At 39.4% G+C, this 14,615-nt stretch overlaps 2 protein-coding genes across 10 annotated transcripts in view; one reads left to right on the top strand and one right to left on the bottom strand.

The window, feature by feature from the left end:
• The window catches only part of NUP205 (nucleoporin 205), a 74,930-nt gene extending 61,953 nt beyond the window's left edge, over positions 1 to 12,977 (bottom strand). For all 3 annotated transcript variants that reach the window (XM_063447556.1, XM_063447557.1, XM_063447558.1), the window contains exons 1-6: positions 12,906 to 12,977; positions 7,455 to 7,597; positions 4,252 to 4,423; positions 3,603 to 3,747; positions 3,246 to 3,405; positions 852 to 1,080 (exon numbers count right to left, since the gene is read on the bottom strand). In XM_063447556.1, coding sequence (XP_063303626.1) covers positions 852 to 1,080; positions 3,246 to 3,405; positions 3,603 to 3,747; positions 4,252 to 4,423; positions 7,455 to 7,597; positions 12,906 to 12,933 — 877 coding nt within the window. In that variant the 5' untranslated portion in view covers positions 12,934 to 12,977. The remainder of the gene's footprint in view (positions 1 to 851; positions 1,081 to 3,245; positions 3,406 to 3,602; positions 3,748 to 4,251; positions 4,424 to 7,454; positions 7,598 to 12,905) is intronic.
• A 599-nt stretch (positions 12,978 to 13,576) lies between these two features.
• The window catches only part of CNOT4 (CCR4-NOT transcription complex subunit 4), a 103,254-nt gene continuing 102,215 nt past the window's right edge, over positions 13,577 to 14,615 (top strand). For all 7 annotated transcript variants that reach the window (XM_063447566.1, XM_063447563.1, XM_063447560.1 and 4 more), the window contains exon 1: positions 13,577 to 13,737. The gene's annotated coding sequence lies outside the window, so the exon portion shown is untranslated. The remainder of the gene's footprint in view (positions 13,738 to 14,615) is intronic.

The raw sequence follows: 14,615 nt of genomic DNA, 5'->3' as shown, positions 1-14,615 counted from the left end.
ACCTCACTCTCACATGACCGGGAGGGACCGGAGGAGGCAGATCTGCCGCGGGGGGGCTCCCTGGGAGTCCCCCCAACCGCGATCGCCGGCGTGGGACCACCGGCGACCGGGTAAGTAAAAAAAAAACGGCGGGCGTATATTTACGTCCTGCGGCGTTTAGAGCCGCTTTTAAAAGGACGTAAATATACGTCCGCCGGACTTAAGGGGTTAAATAAGTCGTTTTAAAAAAAAAAAAAAAAAAAAAAATATATATATATATATATATATATATATTTTGGATTGCCTGATTTTGCAGATTTTAAAACATATTTTAATGTATTAAAAAACAATGTGTCAGTCATATTCTTATGATGCTTACTCTCACCCTTACTTTGATTACGCTCACTCAAGTAAGGGTGAGGGAAATCATAGGTTTGAAGTCAAAGTGTCTACGTAAGATCTATTGCCCACAACATCATATGGGTTGGTTTTATGTTTAGAATAATTTTTTTACATGTACAACAAAACAAGCTTTGAACAAAGCCTATACCTATTAAAGAGAAATAAAAGAGATTAGGGTGCTGCTATTGTGTTTGATAGGAGTGCTGAGCACTATAATCACCTACGAAGAATAAGTTTACAGGTAGCAACAGTTCAATTGTACACCAGACACTTCGCTTTACTCATGGTTTTCCTGAATAAAGTCAAGTAACAGATCTTACAAGATCAAAGCTTTGCTTATTCACAAAAAATAGGAGCAAGCTCTGAAAGAAAGTGGACTTCGGGTCATCACAATATTTGTGTGTGTTAATTGAAAAAAGAAACAAAAAAATGGACATTATCTCAATCTACTGATGAGAGAGAAGTATTACCTGCTCGGTCATCGGTCGCTTGTTCCAAAAACCCAACATCTAAACAGTATAGAAGAGCCATTAAAAGGGTTAGGTTTACACTGTCCAATGCGCCATCAGCTTCCACTGTGACTTTCTCCAGGTGCATAATCAAAAGCAGTGTATCATCTTTGGAAAGTGGAGACTGGCAGGTCCAAACAAAGAGGCTTTCAGCAAGAGACTGACGACACTCTTTTATCATGTCAGAAACCTGGAGAGAAAAGAAAGTCAGAACATATCACATACTAGATTTAAAAATAAATCTGTCTTAAACGGACATATTATTTATTATTTAAAATAAAAGCAAACATATATTAGAATATTTGAGTGTTTCCTTTAACCCCTTAAGGCCTAAACGTTGGCGGACAGAATAGAACGTCCCCGCCGTTCCCATGCAGGCAGTCGCAATCCTGGGGGTCTGTTTGCTCAGGCAGTCGCCCTTTGCCAGATCCGCCCGCGCCCCCACCCACATCATTAATAAAAGTGTATTTTAATAATGTATATATTACTATGAAATTACACTTAAAATGATGTTAATAAACATAATAAAACATTTTTTTTAAATAAAATAAAGGTTTAAAAAAAAATAAAAAAATAATGGAATTCTTGTGATACGTTTTACTATTTTGAAACACTAATATTTGTGTTCAGCAAAGTCTCACGTATAAAACAGAACCCCCTATGTACAGGTTTTATGGTATTTTGGGAAGTTACAGGGTCAAATATAGCATGTTAAATTTTTCAGTTTATTCACATTGCAATTCGCCAGATTGGTTATGTTGCCTTTGAGACCGTATGGTAACCCAGAAATGAGAATTACCTCCCTGATGGCATACCATTTGCAAAAGCAAACAACCCAAGGTATTGGGGTAAATGTCCAGTCTTTTTTAGTAGTAACTTAGTCACAAACACTGGACAAAATTAGCGTTCAATTTAGTTTTTTGCATTTTTCACATACAACAAATATGAACGCTAACTTTGGCCAGTGTTTGTGACCTTGGGTTGTCTACTTTTGCAAATGGTATGCCATCATGGGGATAATTTTCATTCCTGAGCTACCATTTGGTCTCAAAGGCAACATAACCAGTCTGGCAAATGTCAATGTATATAAACTGAAAAATTTAATGTGCTATATTTGACCCTGTAACTTTCCACAACACCATAAAACCTGTACATTGGGGGGACTGTTTTAGTCATGAGACATCCCTGAATACAAATATGTGTACTTTATTGCAGTAACACCTAACAGTATTGTGACATTTACAGTTAAAATGCCAAGCAAAACAAAATTCTTAATTTCTCATTTTTTTTATATTTTATTCACATTAAATTATGTTTAATATACAAATATTTGATGTGACATGAAAGCCCTATTTCTCCTAAACAAAATTATAGATAAGTGTGGGTGCACATAATATTAAAGGTGATTTACGCCTGAACAGACATATAGCGCAAATTCAAGGTTTCGATTACTGAAGCCCAGGGGTGGGGTGGAAGGTGGTGTGTTTAGATGACTGGTCCCCCTCCAATCACATGGGAAAGAGGTTTTTACTCACTTTTTTCCCCACGCTGCACTGATCTCACCGCGGCTGGCCCTGCCTCCATGACTGTGATCATCAATCTTGATGATCTCAGCCAATCCAATGCTTTCCCATAGGAAAGCATTGGGAGGCTATTGCGCATATGTGGCAAAACGTCATGTTGCGCCAATATGCATCTCCTCATAGAGATGCATTAATGCGGGGGTTGGAAACGCTATAGGATGCACTCCAGAGGCCGTCTGAGTGACGGTCACTAGAAGTGTTACAAGGCAGCAATGTAAATACTGCCTTTTCTCTGAAAAGGCAGGGTTTACATTGAAAAGTGTGCAGGGACAAATTATAGACACAAGAACAACTACATTAGCCTGTAGTGGTTCTGGTGACTATAGTTTCCCTTTAACAATTGTTTTTTTGACATTGAAAAACCTGTCTCCTAACTTTTTTTGCTGGCTCCTAGATTCCAAGCAAATTTGTCAAGCCCTGAACTATGCAAACATATAGAAATTAAATAAATAAATAAAAACACACAGGGTGAAAGCAAAAGTCTGTCATTTTAGAAAATGGGCACAAGTAGCACTCAAAGTGGTGGCATGCAGTGCCGATTAGGAATAATATCACATCTACATGTTTCCCAGTATTTCACCAACACAATGTATACATAGATGATATTGTACTACCAACAACAGAGCTCAACAAGCTCATGTACTGGCACAGAGAATTAGCCTCCTGGACCAACACCATACATGGGAAAAAATGTGCAGAACATGCATGTTGATGTTTAAACCAACATTTTTCCTCCGTGTAGAAAGTCTCCCCCACACCCCTGCTGTCTTGCCTCTTTGCGATGTTTCTCATTGCCCAGGCCTCGGTCCTTCTGCAGCTTCTCAAACTCATTGTTAACATCAATTTGAGAAACCAGGTCGAGGATTTTATGAGTCAGTCCATTCTCCATCAATTCATCAGAGAAGCGGGTTGCCATGGACACTAGCTCTGGACTGAAAACAACAAAGAGTGACAAAAGGAAGAAAACTTTAGCAGACAGTTTTCTATATTCTGTTCAAAAATCAATGAAAGAATGGCTTGCAAACAACCGCTATGCAATACAAAACTTGGCTATAGGGTTTAACAATCACAATCAAAGCCCTAACTCGGGATATATATGTATATATAATGAGATAAACAACAACAGTACCTGAGTTCCATTGTAAAGGTCTTGCCTCTCCGTGATTGGATTATAGTGCGCAAGGAATTTGCAATACATCTCTTTCCATCCCAGTAAAGAAGAACTGCTACTAAACCTCGTGTCAGACCTGGAAAACGAGGCTGCTGGTGTTCACCTTAAAAATAATAATACTACCTGTTAAGATTTGTACACAGTGGGAGTTCCGAACAAACAGCAATTCTGGGACTACTAAAAGTCGAGAGATCAGCATGGAAACAAATGGGATGTTCCTGATGATTGCTCCATTTTACAACAGATTTTTCTGTAAACATAATTAGTGTTCATGTTGTAAATAAGTTATTTCCATTGCGGCCCTCGACTAATACATAAAAGTCTGATAGTTTTACTACAGGCTTCAAAAACAACAGATACATATGTATTTCAAGAAAATGCTTAAGACAATGTGTCAGGGACAGGCTGTAAGATTACAGACTAGTGTGAAAAAACAAACAAAAAACAAGCCACTGTTCACCTCGATATCTATTTCCCCAAAAAAAAACAAAAAAAAAAAAACGTTTGTGTTCCACTTCCAAGCCAAGTAAAATGGAAAAGCATATTAATTACATGAGATGCTTCTCTTATTTTTTTTTTCTCCCTTTGAATATCACATGTTTATTACCTGCAAGCAGTAGCTCCACAGCTGCTACCTCTCCGATGTTGAACAAATCACTAAGGATAAAAGACTCCGCAATGAGCTGCTCAGGGAGCGGCCTGGTGCCCTGCTGCCCTTTAATGGCAATGCCTTCTGTGCTGGCTTTCTTAATCTTTTCATGCTGCTGGGCGCTCTTTGGCTACAATGAGAATAAAAAAAAATAGTATTAAACGTTGGCATACCCCAGAAAAAGAATACAGCTTCATATTGCTTAGTTTAGTTGTTTAAAAGAGAACCATGTAAGATGAGCAGTGCCTAGTAAATGTGCAAATTGTGACCAACTCATTTACTAAAAATGTCTATACATATCGTTTTTAGATTGACACTGGTCAGCTTTGCTTCTTCACTATCTTTCAGTTTGAGGCTGCAATCAGGAAGTCTAGGTCAGGGGTGCCACTGATAGGCTTGTCAGCTGATGCTCTCAGCAGCACCCTGGTCTGAGGCTTCTTGATGAAAGTCTCAGACTGAAAGGAAGTGAAGAGGCAGAGCCGACAGGTGTCGAACTGAGGAATTTGGATTTACACCGTTCACCAATAATTACAACCCCTGAAGGCAAGCTGGCGCCCCGTGACCTCCACGCACCATCACAAGTCCATTAAGATTAGGTTGTTATGGTGCACTGAATGTTCCTTTAAAGGAGCAGTCCAAGCATTAAAACTACAACAGTGGGTTACAGTGGTTATGGTGCCAGAAGTGCCCCCCTGTAAATAGTAAAATCATTTTAGATTGTCTATTGTCTTATTACCTACCTAGGTTATATAGTTTGCTCCCCACACGCAGACGTGAGAGTTGGAAGCTCCTGTTAAAAGCTTTCTTTAGAAAAAGGAAAGGGACATGTGTATGTTTATACAAGAAACTTGAATTAAAGCCTTTTATTAAATTAACACTCAAGGCACTTCCGGCTTGCTGTATTGCTTTAGGTGTCTGGAGTCTGTTTTTTTCTTTTTAAATTATCACTTTTAAAACTTGGGGGGTGAAACACCTTATTGGCTGCCACTCAGACGTAGGGCTAGAGCGCAACTGCACACCCCATTTTCAAAGAGATGTACTACAGACCTTACTGGTTGATATCTTTCTTGGACATAAGAGGAGCAATACCTAATTTTTGGAAAAACTGAATATTCAAAGATATACCGTATATACTCGAGTATAAGCCGACCCGAATATAAGCCGAGGCCCCTAATTTTACCCAAAAAAACTGGGAAAACTTATTGACTCGAGTATAAGACTAGGGTGGGAAATGCAGCAGCTACTGGTAAATTTCTAAATAAAATTAGATCCTAAAAAAAATATATTAATTGAATATTTATTTACAGTGTGTGTATAATGAATGCAGTGTGTGTATGAGTGCAGTGTGTGTGTATGAGTGCAGTGTGTGTGTGTGTATGAGTGCAGTGTGTGTGTGTGTGTATGAGTGCAGTGTGTGTGTGTGTATGAGTGCAGTGTGTGTGTGTGTATGAGTGCAGTGTGTATGAGTGCAGTGTGTGTGTGTGTGTATGAGTGTTGCAGAGCCTTGGTGGGGGTGGGCAATTTTTTTTTTTTTTTTTTACATTTTTTATTATTTATTATTATTTTTTTATTTAATTTCATTATTATAATTTTTGATTATTATTTAATTTCATTATTATTATTAATATATATTTTTTTCATCCCCCCTCCCTGCTTGATATATGGCAGAGAGGGGGGCTCTCCTTCCCTGGTGGTCCAGCATTGGCAGTTCAGTGGGGGGGCTGGAAGAGAGTTTACTTACCTGTCCTGCAGCTCCAGTCAGCTACCTTCTCCTCCGCGCCGTCAGTTCAGCTCTTCTGTCAGCTCACACTCTAAATCTCGCGAGAGCCGCGGCTCTCGCGAGACTTACACTGGGAGCTGACCGAGGTGCTGAACGGACGGCGCAGAGGAGGAGGGAGCTGACAGGAGCTGCAGGGGAGGTAAGTAAACTCTCTGACAGCCCCCACAGCCCGTGTCTGTATTATGGCAATGCAAATTGCCATAATACAGACTATTGACTCGAGTATAAGCCGAGTTGGGGTTTTTCAGCACAAAAAATGTGCTGAAAAACTCGGCTTATACGGTAATAGTTAATACATTGGGTAACAGCATGAAGAAATCGAACTACAATTTGTATTTCGAGAAGGATTTTTTCCCAATGCAAATTGGAAGCTTGATGGACTTGGCTCTATTTTCCAGCCTATATAACATATGACTTATAGTTTCATCCTCTATATTTATACATAATCTTCAGAAATTTGCCATAAAAGGGTCTCTTTTATAAAACGTTCAGATAGTTTTTATTTTTTTTTTCACTTTTGTATCTTTTTTTTTTTTTTTTTTTTTTTAAACTAACTTAAAGGATATCTAAAACAACACTCTGGTTATTACATTTATACAGATTTTTTTATAATATACTGGTATGTACAGAAATTATATTAAGCTTTGATCTGAATTAAATAAAACTGTAAAATAATAATTAAAAAGTATGGACATTTACATAGTTATTCACTAAACTAAATTTCAGAGCATTAAATCTGAATAGCAACACTGAGTCTTAAAGAGAACCTGTAATCACTTACCTGATCCTCCACTACCCCCGCAGCGTTCAACTTACAAAGGGGAGTGTTACACTTCTGCAACACCAATCTCCAGTCTGCCCACTTTCCTGTTCACGGATTTGCCAAGCTTGAGGATACTTCCCAAAGCAGTACAAAACATCTCAGTGATGGCTTCATTTTCAGCATGCTGGTGTCTAACGGAGTGACATCACTTTACTCCATTCCTATACTCCATAACCAGCACTAGCAGTATTGGCTAGGAAGTTTCCATAGTGCATATTCCATAGTGGCTATGGGTGGAGAGCTCCTGTGGGAGGTCGCTTCTGCTCTCCTTTATTACGGTAATCAAGCTTTGGAATAGAGTATATGCTGAATAATTAACTGACAGTTGGGAGAATTTTTTTTTTTTTTTAATATAAATAGTTTATAGTTTATACATGTGCCTTTAAATATCCAATATGAAAATATTTTTGCAAATTAGCTATAGTTACAGTTTGGCTATTTCAGCTTTGCCATTTTGATTTATTCAGTTTAGTGAATATTCTCCAAATATTTAGTAAAATAAAGAAATTAAACAAGCAGTACAGTTACACATTTTAGTAAGATTAAATTAAGACATACTGGATTTTTGAAGAGAGCGATGAAATGTGGTTTATACTTCTTTAATACCAGGTCCAGTAAATGTGCAGCTTCAGGTTGTCTCTTCAACAGCGCACTTTCCACAGTCTGCCAGATGTCTTTGTATGGACCCCACAGGCTAGCCGCTGAAATGGGAATAAAATTAACGGTTCACTAAAGTAAAGATTTCATCATAAGCTTTTGATTAATCATTGCAAACAAAAAGAGATATGCAGAGCTACAATAAACAATTATATTTAGAATGGACATCAAATGAAACAGCAATTTAGCATTAAGATTGCTGGTCAGTGTTTCCATAAACATTTGAAGTGGCTCAGTCACTTTTGAGCTTTTCACAAATATAGAACTTTCTTTGGAAATCCAACATATTCAAAAGATATAGGAGACAAAGTAAAAACTTCGATAAATCCCAGGTGGCAGAAATTTGTCCTGGCACCTTCATATTTGTCAGCTCATTGCCTCTGAGGTGGCCAGGCGGCCGGCTGTAAGGAATGGAGACAGCGAGGGAGCTGTAATCTACTTGCTCTGCTCCGTCGCGCACCATGCGGTAATGCCAAAATATGACATCACATATGCCAAAGCATCACTAAACGGTGTGCAAGGAAGAGGAGTGTGAAGATGACAGCAGCTCCACTTAACTCCAATGATAACATCCCCACTGGACCCCTGGGAAAGGCAATCAACTCCCCCCCAATGCTTGAGGATCTCATCCAATGCTTTCCCATAGGAAAGCACTAGGAGGTTACTGCGCATGCACGCAAAAATACTGTGCCAATCAGCATGTCCTCATAGAGATGCATCTATATGGAAACGTTCATCACCTCCATGCAGAGCTTGGAGACGCGGAATGTAGGTGCAGCACACTGTGCAGCACTGAAATAGGAAGCACTTTAGTGGCCTTCCGAGTGACTGCCACTAGAGGTGTTACTACGCAGCAATGTAAACACTGAAAAAGATGTGATTACATTGAAAAGCTTGCAGTGACAAGCTATACATACCAGAACCACTACTTTAAGCTGTAGTGGTTCTGGTGACTTTAGTGTCCCTTTAAGCATTTTATTTTTGTCATTAAAAGTTAACTTTTTTAGTTGGCTCCTAGATACAAAGTTAATTTGTCAAGGCATGATTTTTAACCCCTTAAGGACCCATGACATGTGTGACATGTCATGATTCCCTTTTATTCCAGAAGTTTGGTCCTTAAGGGGTTAAGGAAAAAAAAAAAGCAGGGTGTCCACAGCCATTTCCCACCAATACTTGGTCACGACAGCTGATGGAAATATGCATCATCAAAAATTACATGCAAAAGATTACTATGGCACCTTATTATGCATGTGCATGACCATCTAGGTAAGATCCCACAGGATCCGCTATTGACCCTTTTTGCACCCACCGCCGAAATGCTCGTCGAGGCTCCAACTGTAGCTGCAAACTGCAGACATCTGAGCAATTGACTATTTGTGACTGGGCTATCAGACCCCTCTATTTATGCAGTACTCTACTAAGACGCATTGTCCAGTTGGATTCTAATTATCTAACTACCGGACAATGTTTATCACTATTTACATCATTCCTGTCATCACCTCTAGTGAGTGTAGCAGATTATGTTCTGACTTAGGTGCCCTTGAAGGCACAGATTTGCTCATCTAGACTAGATGCTTGTGCAGGCACTAAAGTTCTCTGCACCCACTTTAGCTATTTTGCCACAGTCGATATAGTGACATTCCGGCAAGATTCTATGATTTAACCACCGGGCACTGTGTTTTATTTTTAGCAATGGTCTTTTTTTTTTACCCTAAGCTAGTGCTAGAGATCGTGTACTCTGGCTAAGGTGCCCCTGGGGCTCCTTTATGTAGCTGTAAACTGCAGACATTTGATCAATTGAATTTCAAGAGGCACCTAGGATCTATGCACCGGCACTAGCTAAACTCTGGTTATTCTCTGGGTTCCTATTATTATGCGATTTTGAGGTACACTTCAGTGACATTCTATTATAATACTATACTTTGGCTCCCTCGGCTCTTGTACCCTTGGGTAGCCCTCAGTAGTATACTTTAGCTATCAGCACTAGAGATAGCATTGTGTCAAGTGATCTTATAACTGGGATATTTAACTGGACACTATTGATAGACTTCAGGCTCTCTGCAGTAACAGACTATAGAGATACATTGTCTCCACCTGACTAGTTCAGTGGAGCTACTGCAACATTGTACCTCATTTATCTATCAGCCCTACCAAACTTGGTATCATTGCTATAGTTATACCACAGCTTGTTTTAGGCAACACTTTTGATTTAATACCAGCTATTATACCTCTGTTGTAGGAATTACTTAGACAAATTACCAGCTGTTAAACTGAATAGATTTTCCCTTATCTTCGTCCTTTATTCAGCCACTTATACCCCCCCACCCCTCCCAAATTTGTTTTTTTTATTATCATAGGAGTAGAAATATTATTTTTGTCACAAAAACACAAATAATAATGGCCAAATACCTTGCTTATTTTTTATTTGTAAATAACCAGTTTGCAGCTTCCTATATAAGCCACCCGAACACAACAGAATATCTGCATTTGGGCACTACTGCTTCCAAAGAGCTTGGAGAGCAATTATCAGACTTCTCTGTCTAGGAGAGTGCAGGCGTAAAGCTTGACCAGAGGAAGGAAGGTGTTACACCATTTACAGTCCCTCTGCTGAAACATAGGAGCTCTGGCAGAGAATTGTGTTTCTCTCTAGGGTGACAACCACTGCTGAAGCAAATGAAAACTAAAGGTGGCTTAATGTGCTAAATTCATTTTGCATTCCATTACAAATTTAAGTCAAAATTAGTATCCAAGGTACTGGGAGAAAATGGGTTAACAATTAAAACTTGCAGCTGACTCTAGTCTGAAGTTATGAGTTCTATGTTTTAAAGGAAAATAGTATTTTATGTTGTAATATATCTTAAAATAAGCCACTGTGCACTTAATTTTGGAATATATATATATATATATATTAATCCCCAATGTCCTTGCACGCTGGCTCCAAAGTAGTTAAACCGTGTGCTTGCAATCTGGGGGGATTACACATACCAATAGAGAAGATGACCAGCACTCTCGGATTCCAATGGGTAATTAAAAGTTCTAAACTTTATTCATCCATCTTTAAAAATAGCTGCTCAACGTTTCAGTCCACGTTTGGGACTTTCATCACTGATGAAAGTCCCAAACGTGGACTGAAATGTTGAGCAGCTATTTTTAAAGATGGATGAATAAAGTTTAGAACTTTTAATTACCCATTGGAATCCGAGAGTGCTGGTCATCTTCTCTATTGGTGTGTGTGTGTATATATATATATATATATATATATATATATATATATATATATATATACTATGCAATTTCTGGCACTCTTCCCAAATAATAATACATACCAGGTGCTTCTCTGTGCAAAATACTATAAACAAAGCAAGAAATGAGAGCACTCCATGGGTTTGGTAAATCAAATTACTGTATTCAAATAGCACGCCAAAAAAAAAAAAAAAAAAAATCGACGTTTCGACCGTCTAGCGGTCTTTATAAAGCATCTTGATAAAGACCGCTAGACGGTCGAAACGTCGATTTTTTTGCGTGCTATTTGAATACAGTAATTTGATTTACCAAACCCATGGAGTGCTCTCATTTCTTGCTTTGTTTATATATATATATATATATATATATATATATATATAATATGTGTATGTATGTGTGTGTTTGTGTAAAAACAAACACTATAGTCACCCAGACCACGACATTGCATTGTTTATTCCACATATATATATTAGAATGGTGAACAGCCTGTTTCTTTTTTGCAATGGAGAGTAATGTGCTAGAAATAACCTTGGTTTATAATTTGGGAGCAGATAATGAATAAGTTTTCCAGAGAAGTGATTACAGCTGAAGCAAGAAAGGGTAAGCCTGGTTCTAAAAGTTAGTCAATTTGAAACGTTTAACCCATCATAATAGTTATTGTAATTGCAATGTAGGACACTTCCTTACTGAGTGAAGTCATCAGTGAGCAGGCATTCTTCGTTAGTCCCTTTACGAGTACTTTTTTGAATGCAATATGTTAATAAGGCACTCTCTGATAACTATCAGAAAATTGTGGAGACCTGAAGGTTTCAGGCCAATTGGACAATTTACCTGAGAACTGCTGGGTGCTGATCACAGCCTAAAATAGAGCCAGAAAGTCCTGCAGAGAACTTCTATTAGCTCCCCTGAGCCAAGTCCAACAGTGAGGGTTCGGCTCACTGGCATCAGCTGAGTACTCTCAGCCAATGAGCCAAATCCCGCACCCTTGGGCTAGATCATAGCAGAGAGCTTCCAGCACTCCTGGAAGCAGTGATCCCAAGTAAGTTACCAAAGAATAGGCACTTTGATTACTTAACCTAGGAGCGTGGCATGGCACAACTGGTACCTTAAAAATTGTAGTGGTTATGGTGATTGGGGAGTTATTTTAGTGGTGTATTGTTTGGAATGCTGTAATATAAATGTTATTTTAAATTGTATTTAAATGTTATGCACCAAGCAAATAAGGTTAAATGGACACTGCAACGTAACCGCTAAAATATGATATAGTAATGTTACCAATAGTTTTCTAAGTTGGACAAAATTGACACTTAAATATAAATAGTGCCAAATTACATTCTCGGACGATCGCTGCTATCCGAATATGGATGAAAGTGATACTGCTAGTATGGAAGGGTAGAGTTCTCATATGCAGTACAGCAAGCAATTCACCAGGGCATGAATATGTGAGCACTCAGAGGGGCTGTGCCAATAGCCTACTAGCGTTAGAACCACAGCCACCATTGTAGTGCTGATGGTACTTAGACTGCCTTTCATTCCTTCCAAGGAGAGTCCCTATAAATGTAATCAGCGAGGACAGCATGTAACCCTGGAGTAGTTTCTGTGAATGCAGTTTGGGATGCAACAACTCGATTGATCAAGGGCCTCTACATGAATTATATAAAACCTGCAGTTACAGACTCTTCTATTAGCAGTTTAGTGTGAAAGTTCGAAGGCGACAGATTTGAGTGCGTTTAAACCCCTAAAGGACCAAACTTCTGGAATAAAAGGGAATCATGACGTCTTGTGTCCTTAAGGGGTTAAAGCGCCGCACATTGCTGTGTGAGTATATTACTGGGGGCAGCGTGTGAGAGGGAGCCGCCATTAGTGACCGAGAAGGTAGTGTGTGTAGCTAAGCACTATGAATGCTGTGTAATCGCCCTCCATGAGTCCTGATTGCTGTGACATGCAGGGAGCCACATGGGGGGGCGCGTACTGTTATTTACTAAGGTTCTCGCTCGCTCGCAGTCTGTCAGGGCGGCTGTATGACAACTTTATCACTACTTCAGTTAACCCGATCGCACTCTAGAGGTATCGCTGCCCTAAACACGCGATCGGTTTATTTTGATTTACCTGAATTTACCGCCAACGGCGCCGCCATCTTGGGACCAAGCCTCCCAACCGGAACTCGCCACCCTCACTGGGGCTGCCCGCAGATATGCCGGAAACTCTCACACTGCTCCCTGATTATACACACACTCTACTTGTCCCTAACGTCACGCACATACACAAGCGCTATTTGCTGTTATAAACACTATATATATATATATATATATATATATATATATATATATATATATATATATATATTTTTTTTTTTAACATATATATATATCTAAAAACACACTGAAGAGATAACGGGCACTCAAGGTACTACTGGGAGTTGTAGTTCTGATAGCACACCGGTCCTGTTGCATCATACTAACATTGAACTACAATTCCCGAAATGCTTTGCATTGGGGGCCTATGTGGAAATTTACCCTACAACCGCTTTAATGTGTGTTTATAATACTTTACAGAATTATACTGTGAGGTTCTTTGAACAATCATATCTAAGGCGCATGCGATAAGTGCAAATTGCTGATTTTGTTTTACTCCAATTACATTCCTCAAGGGTGCCGAGAACTACAGCTCCCGACATGCCCCGCGCCCTATCGCCAGCAATGGCCTCGTTCTTCCTGCTGCCCGCCCCGCGCATGCGCACTACTAACTCCCAGTCAACTGCTAGACCAGTATACCCCCAATGTAAGATGGTGGCCGTCTGGGCTTGAGGATCCACCAAAGGAAGAGCGGACAGAGATTACCCAGGACTAAACCACGGGTCCCGCCCTACAGCAGACCAGCCGTTCTCAGTGAGTGCCAGAGAAGGAGCTGCCATTCCCAGAATCCCAGTCAGCCTGGCAGGGTGAGTGCAGGGAGGCTTGGGCCTGGTACCCCCGGGTTGGGAGCTGCCTGCCCCCTCCCCAATCCCGGGCCTCCGCGCCCCCTCCCCCTGGCGGCTCATCCTGACACTGGAGTCAAACGCTGGGCCGCCTGCCCCAAAATGGGAAGGAAGTGCCCTCCTCATATGGGAGAGTCAGCACTGCCTGAGCAGCATGGACATGTGTGTCTGAACTGACATGCTAGCAATCAGCATATACTGACACACACACACACATATAATATATATATATATATATATATATATATATATATATATATATACACACACACAAATATAACTTCTGGGGTTATTATATACAGGTGTCTATAAAACAACTAATTTGTGGCTCAGTCCTGGAAAAAATATACTATTGTATGTATTAATATAAAGTGTGTGTGTTCCAATGTATGCTCAAGGTAATTTATCCCTAGTATTCTCTAATTCAGATAATCAAGATATGTGTCAAACAGCCCTCTATAGGGAACGTGTGTGTGTGTGTGTGTGTGTGTGCTGATATTTTTCAGCATTTAAAAAAAAATGTTTTATCAAAGCTTCCGGAGTATTAAATGTATTAATCTAGCAAAAACTCAAATACAGATTTGTTTCAAACGTTTTCTAAATTACAAACAAAGAGGGACATGTTGTTAGGGATATTAAAATGGCAAAAAAAAACAAAAAAAAAACAGTCCCTGTTATGTGGATACATTTCTGTTTTTGTGAGTGTTTGCAAAAATATAAAGAATCCAGCAGTGTCAGTGGTGTTTTAAAAACAATCCAGTACTAGAATTGGATGTTATAACCATTATATCCAACCAAGCAAACTGCATACTCTGGCTAGTAAAAATGTTTTGTTTTTGTTT

The sequence above is a fragment of the Pelobates fuscus genome, chromosome 3 (assembly GCF_036172605.1).
Source record: "Pelobates fuscus isolate aPelFus1 chromosome 3, aPelFus1.pri, whole genome shotgun sequence".
In the NCBI taxonomy this organism is placed as follows: Eukaryota; Metazoa; Chordata; class Amphibia; order Anura; family Pelobatidae; genus Pelobates; species Pelobates fuscus.
Note: the sequence above shows the minus strand (reverse complement) of the source record. Positions and strands in the feature narration are given on the sequence as shown.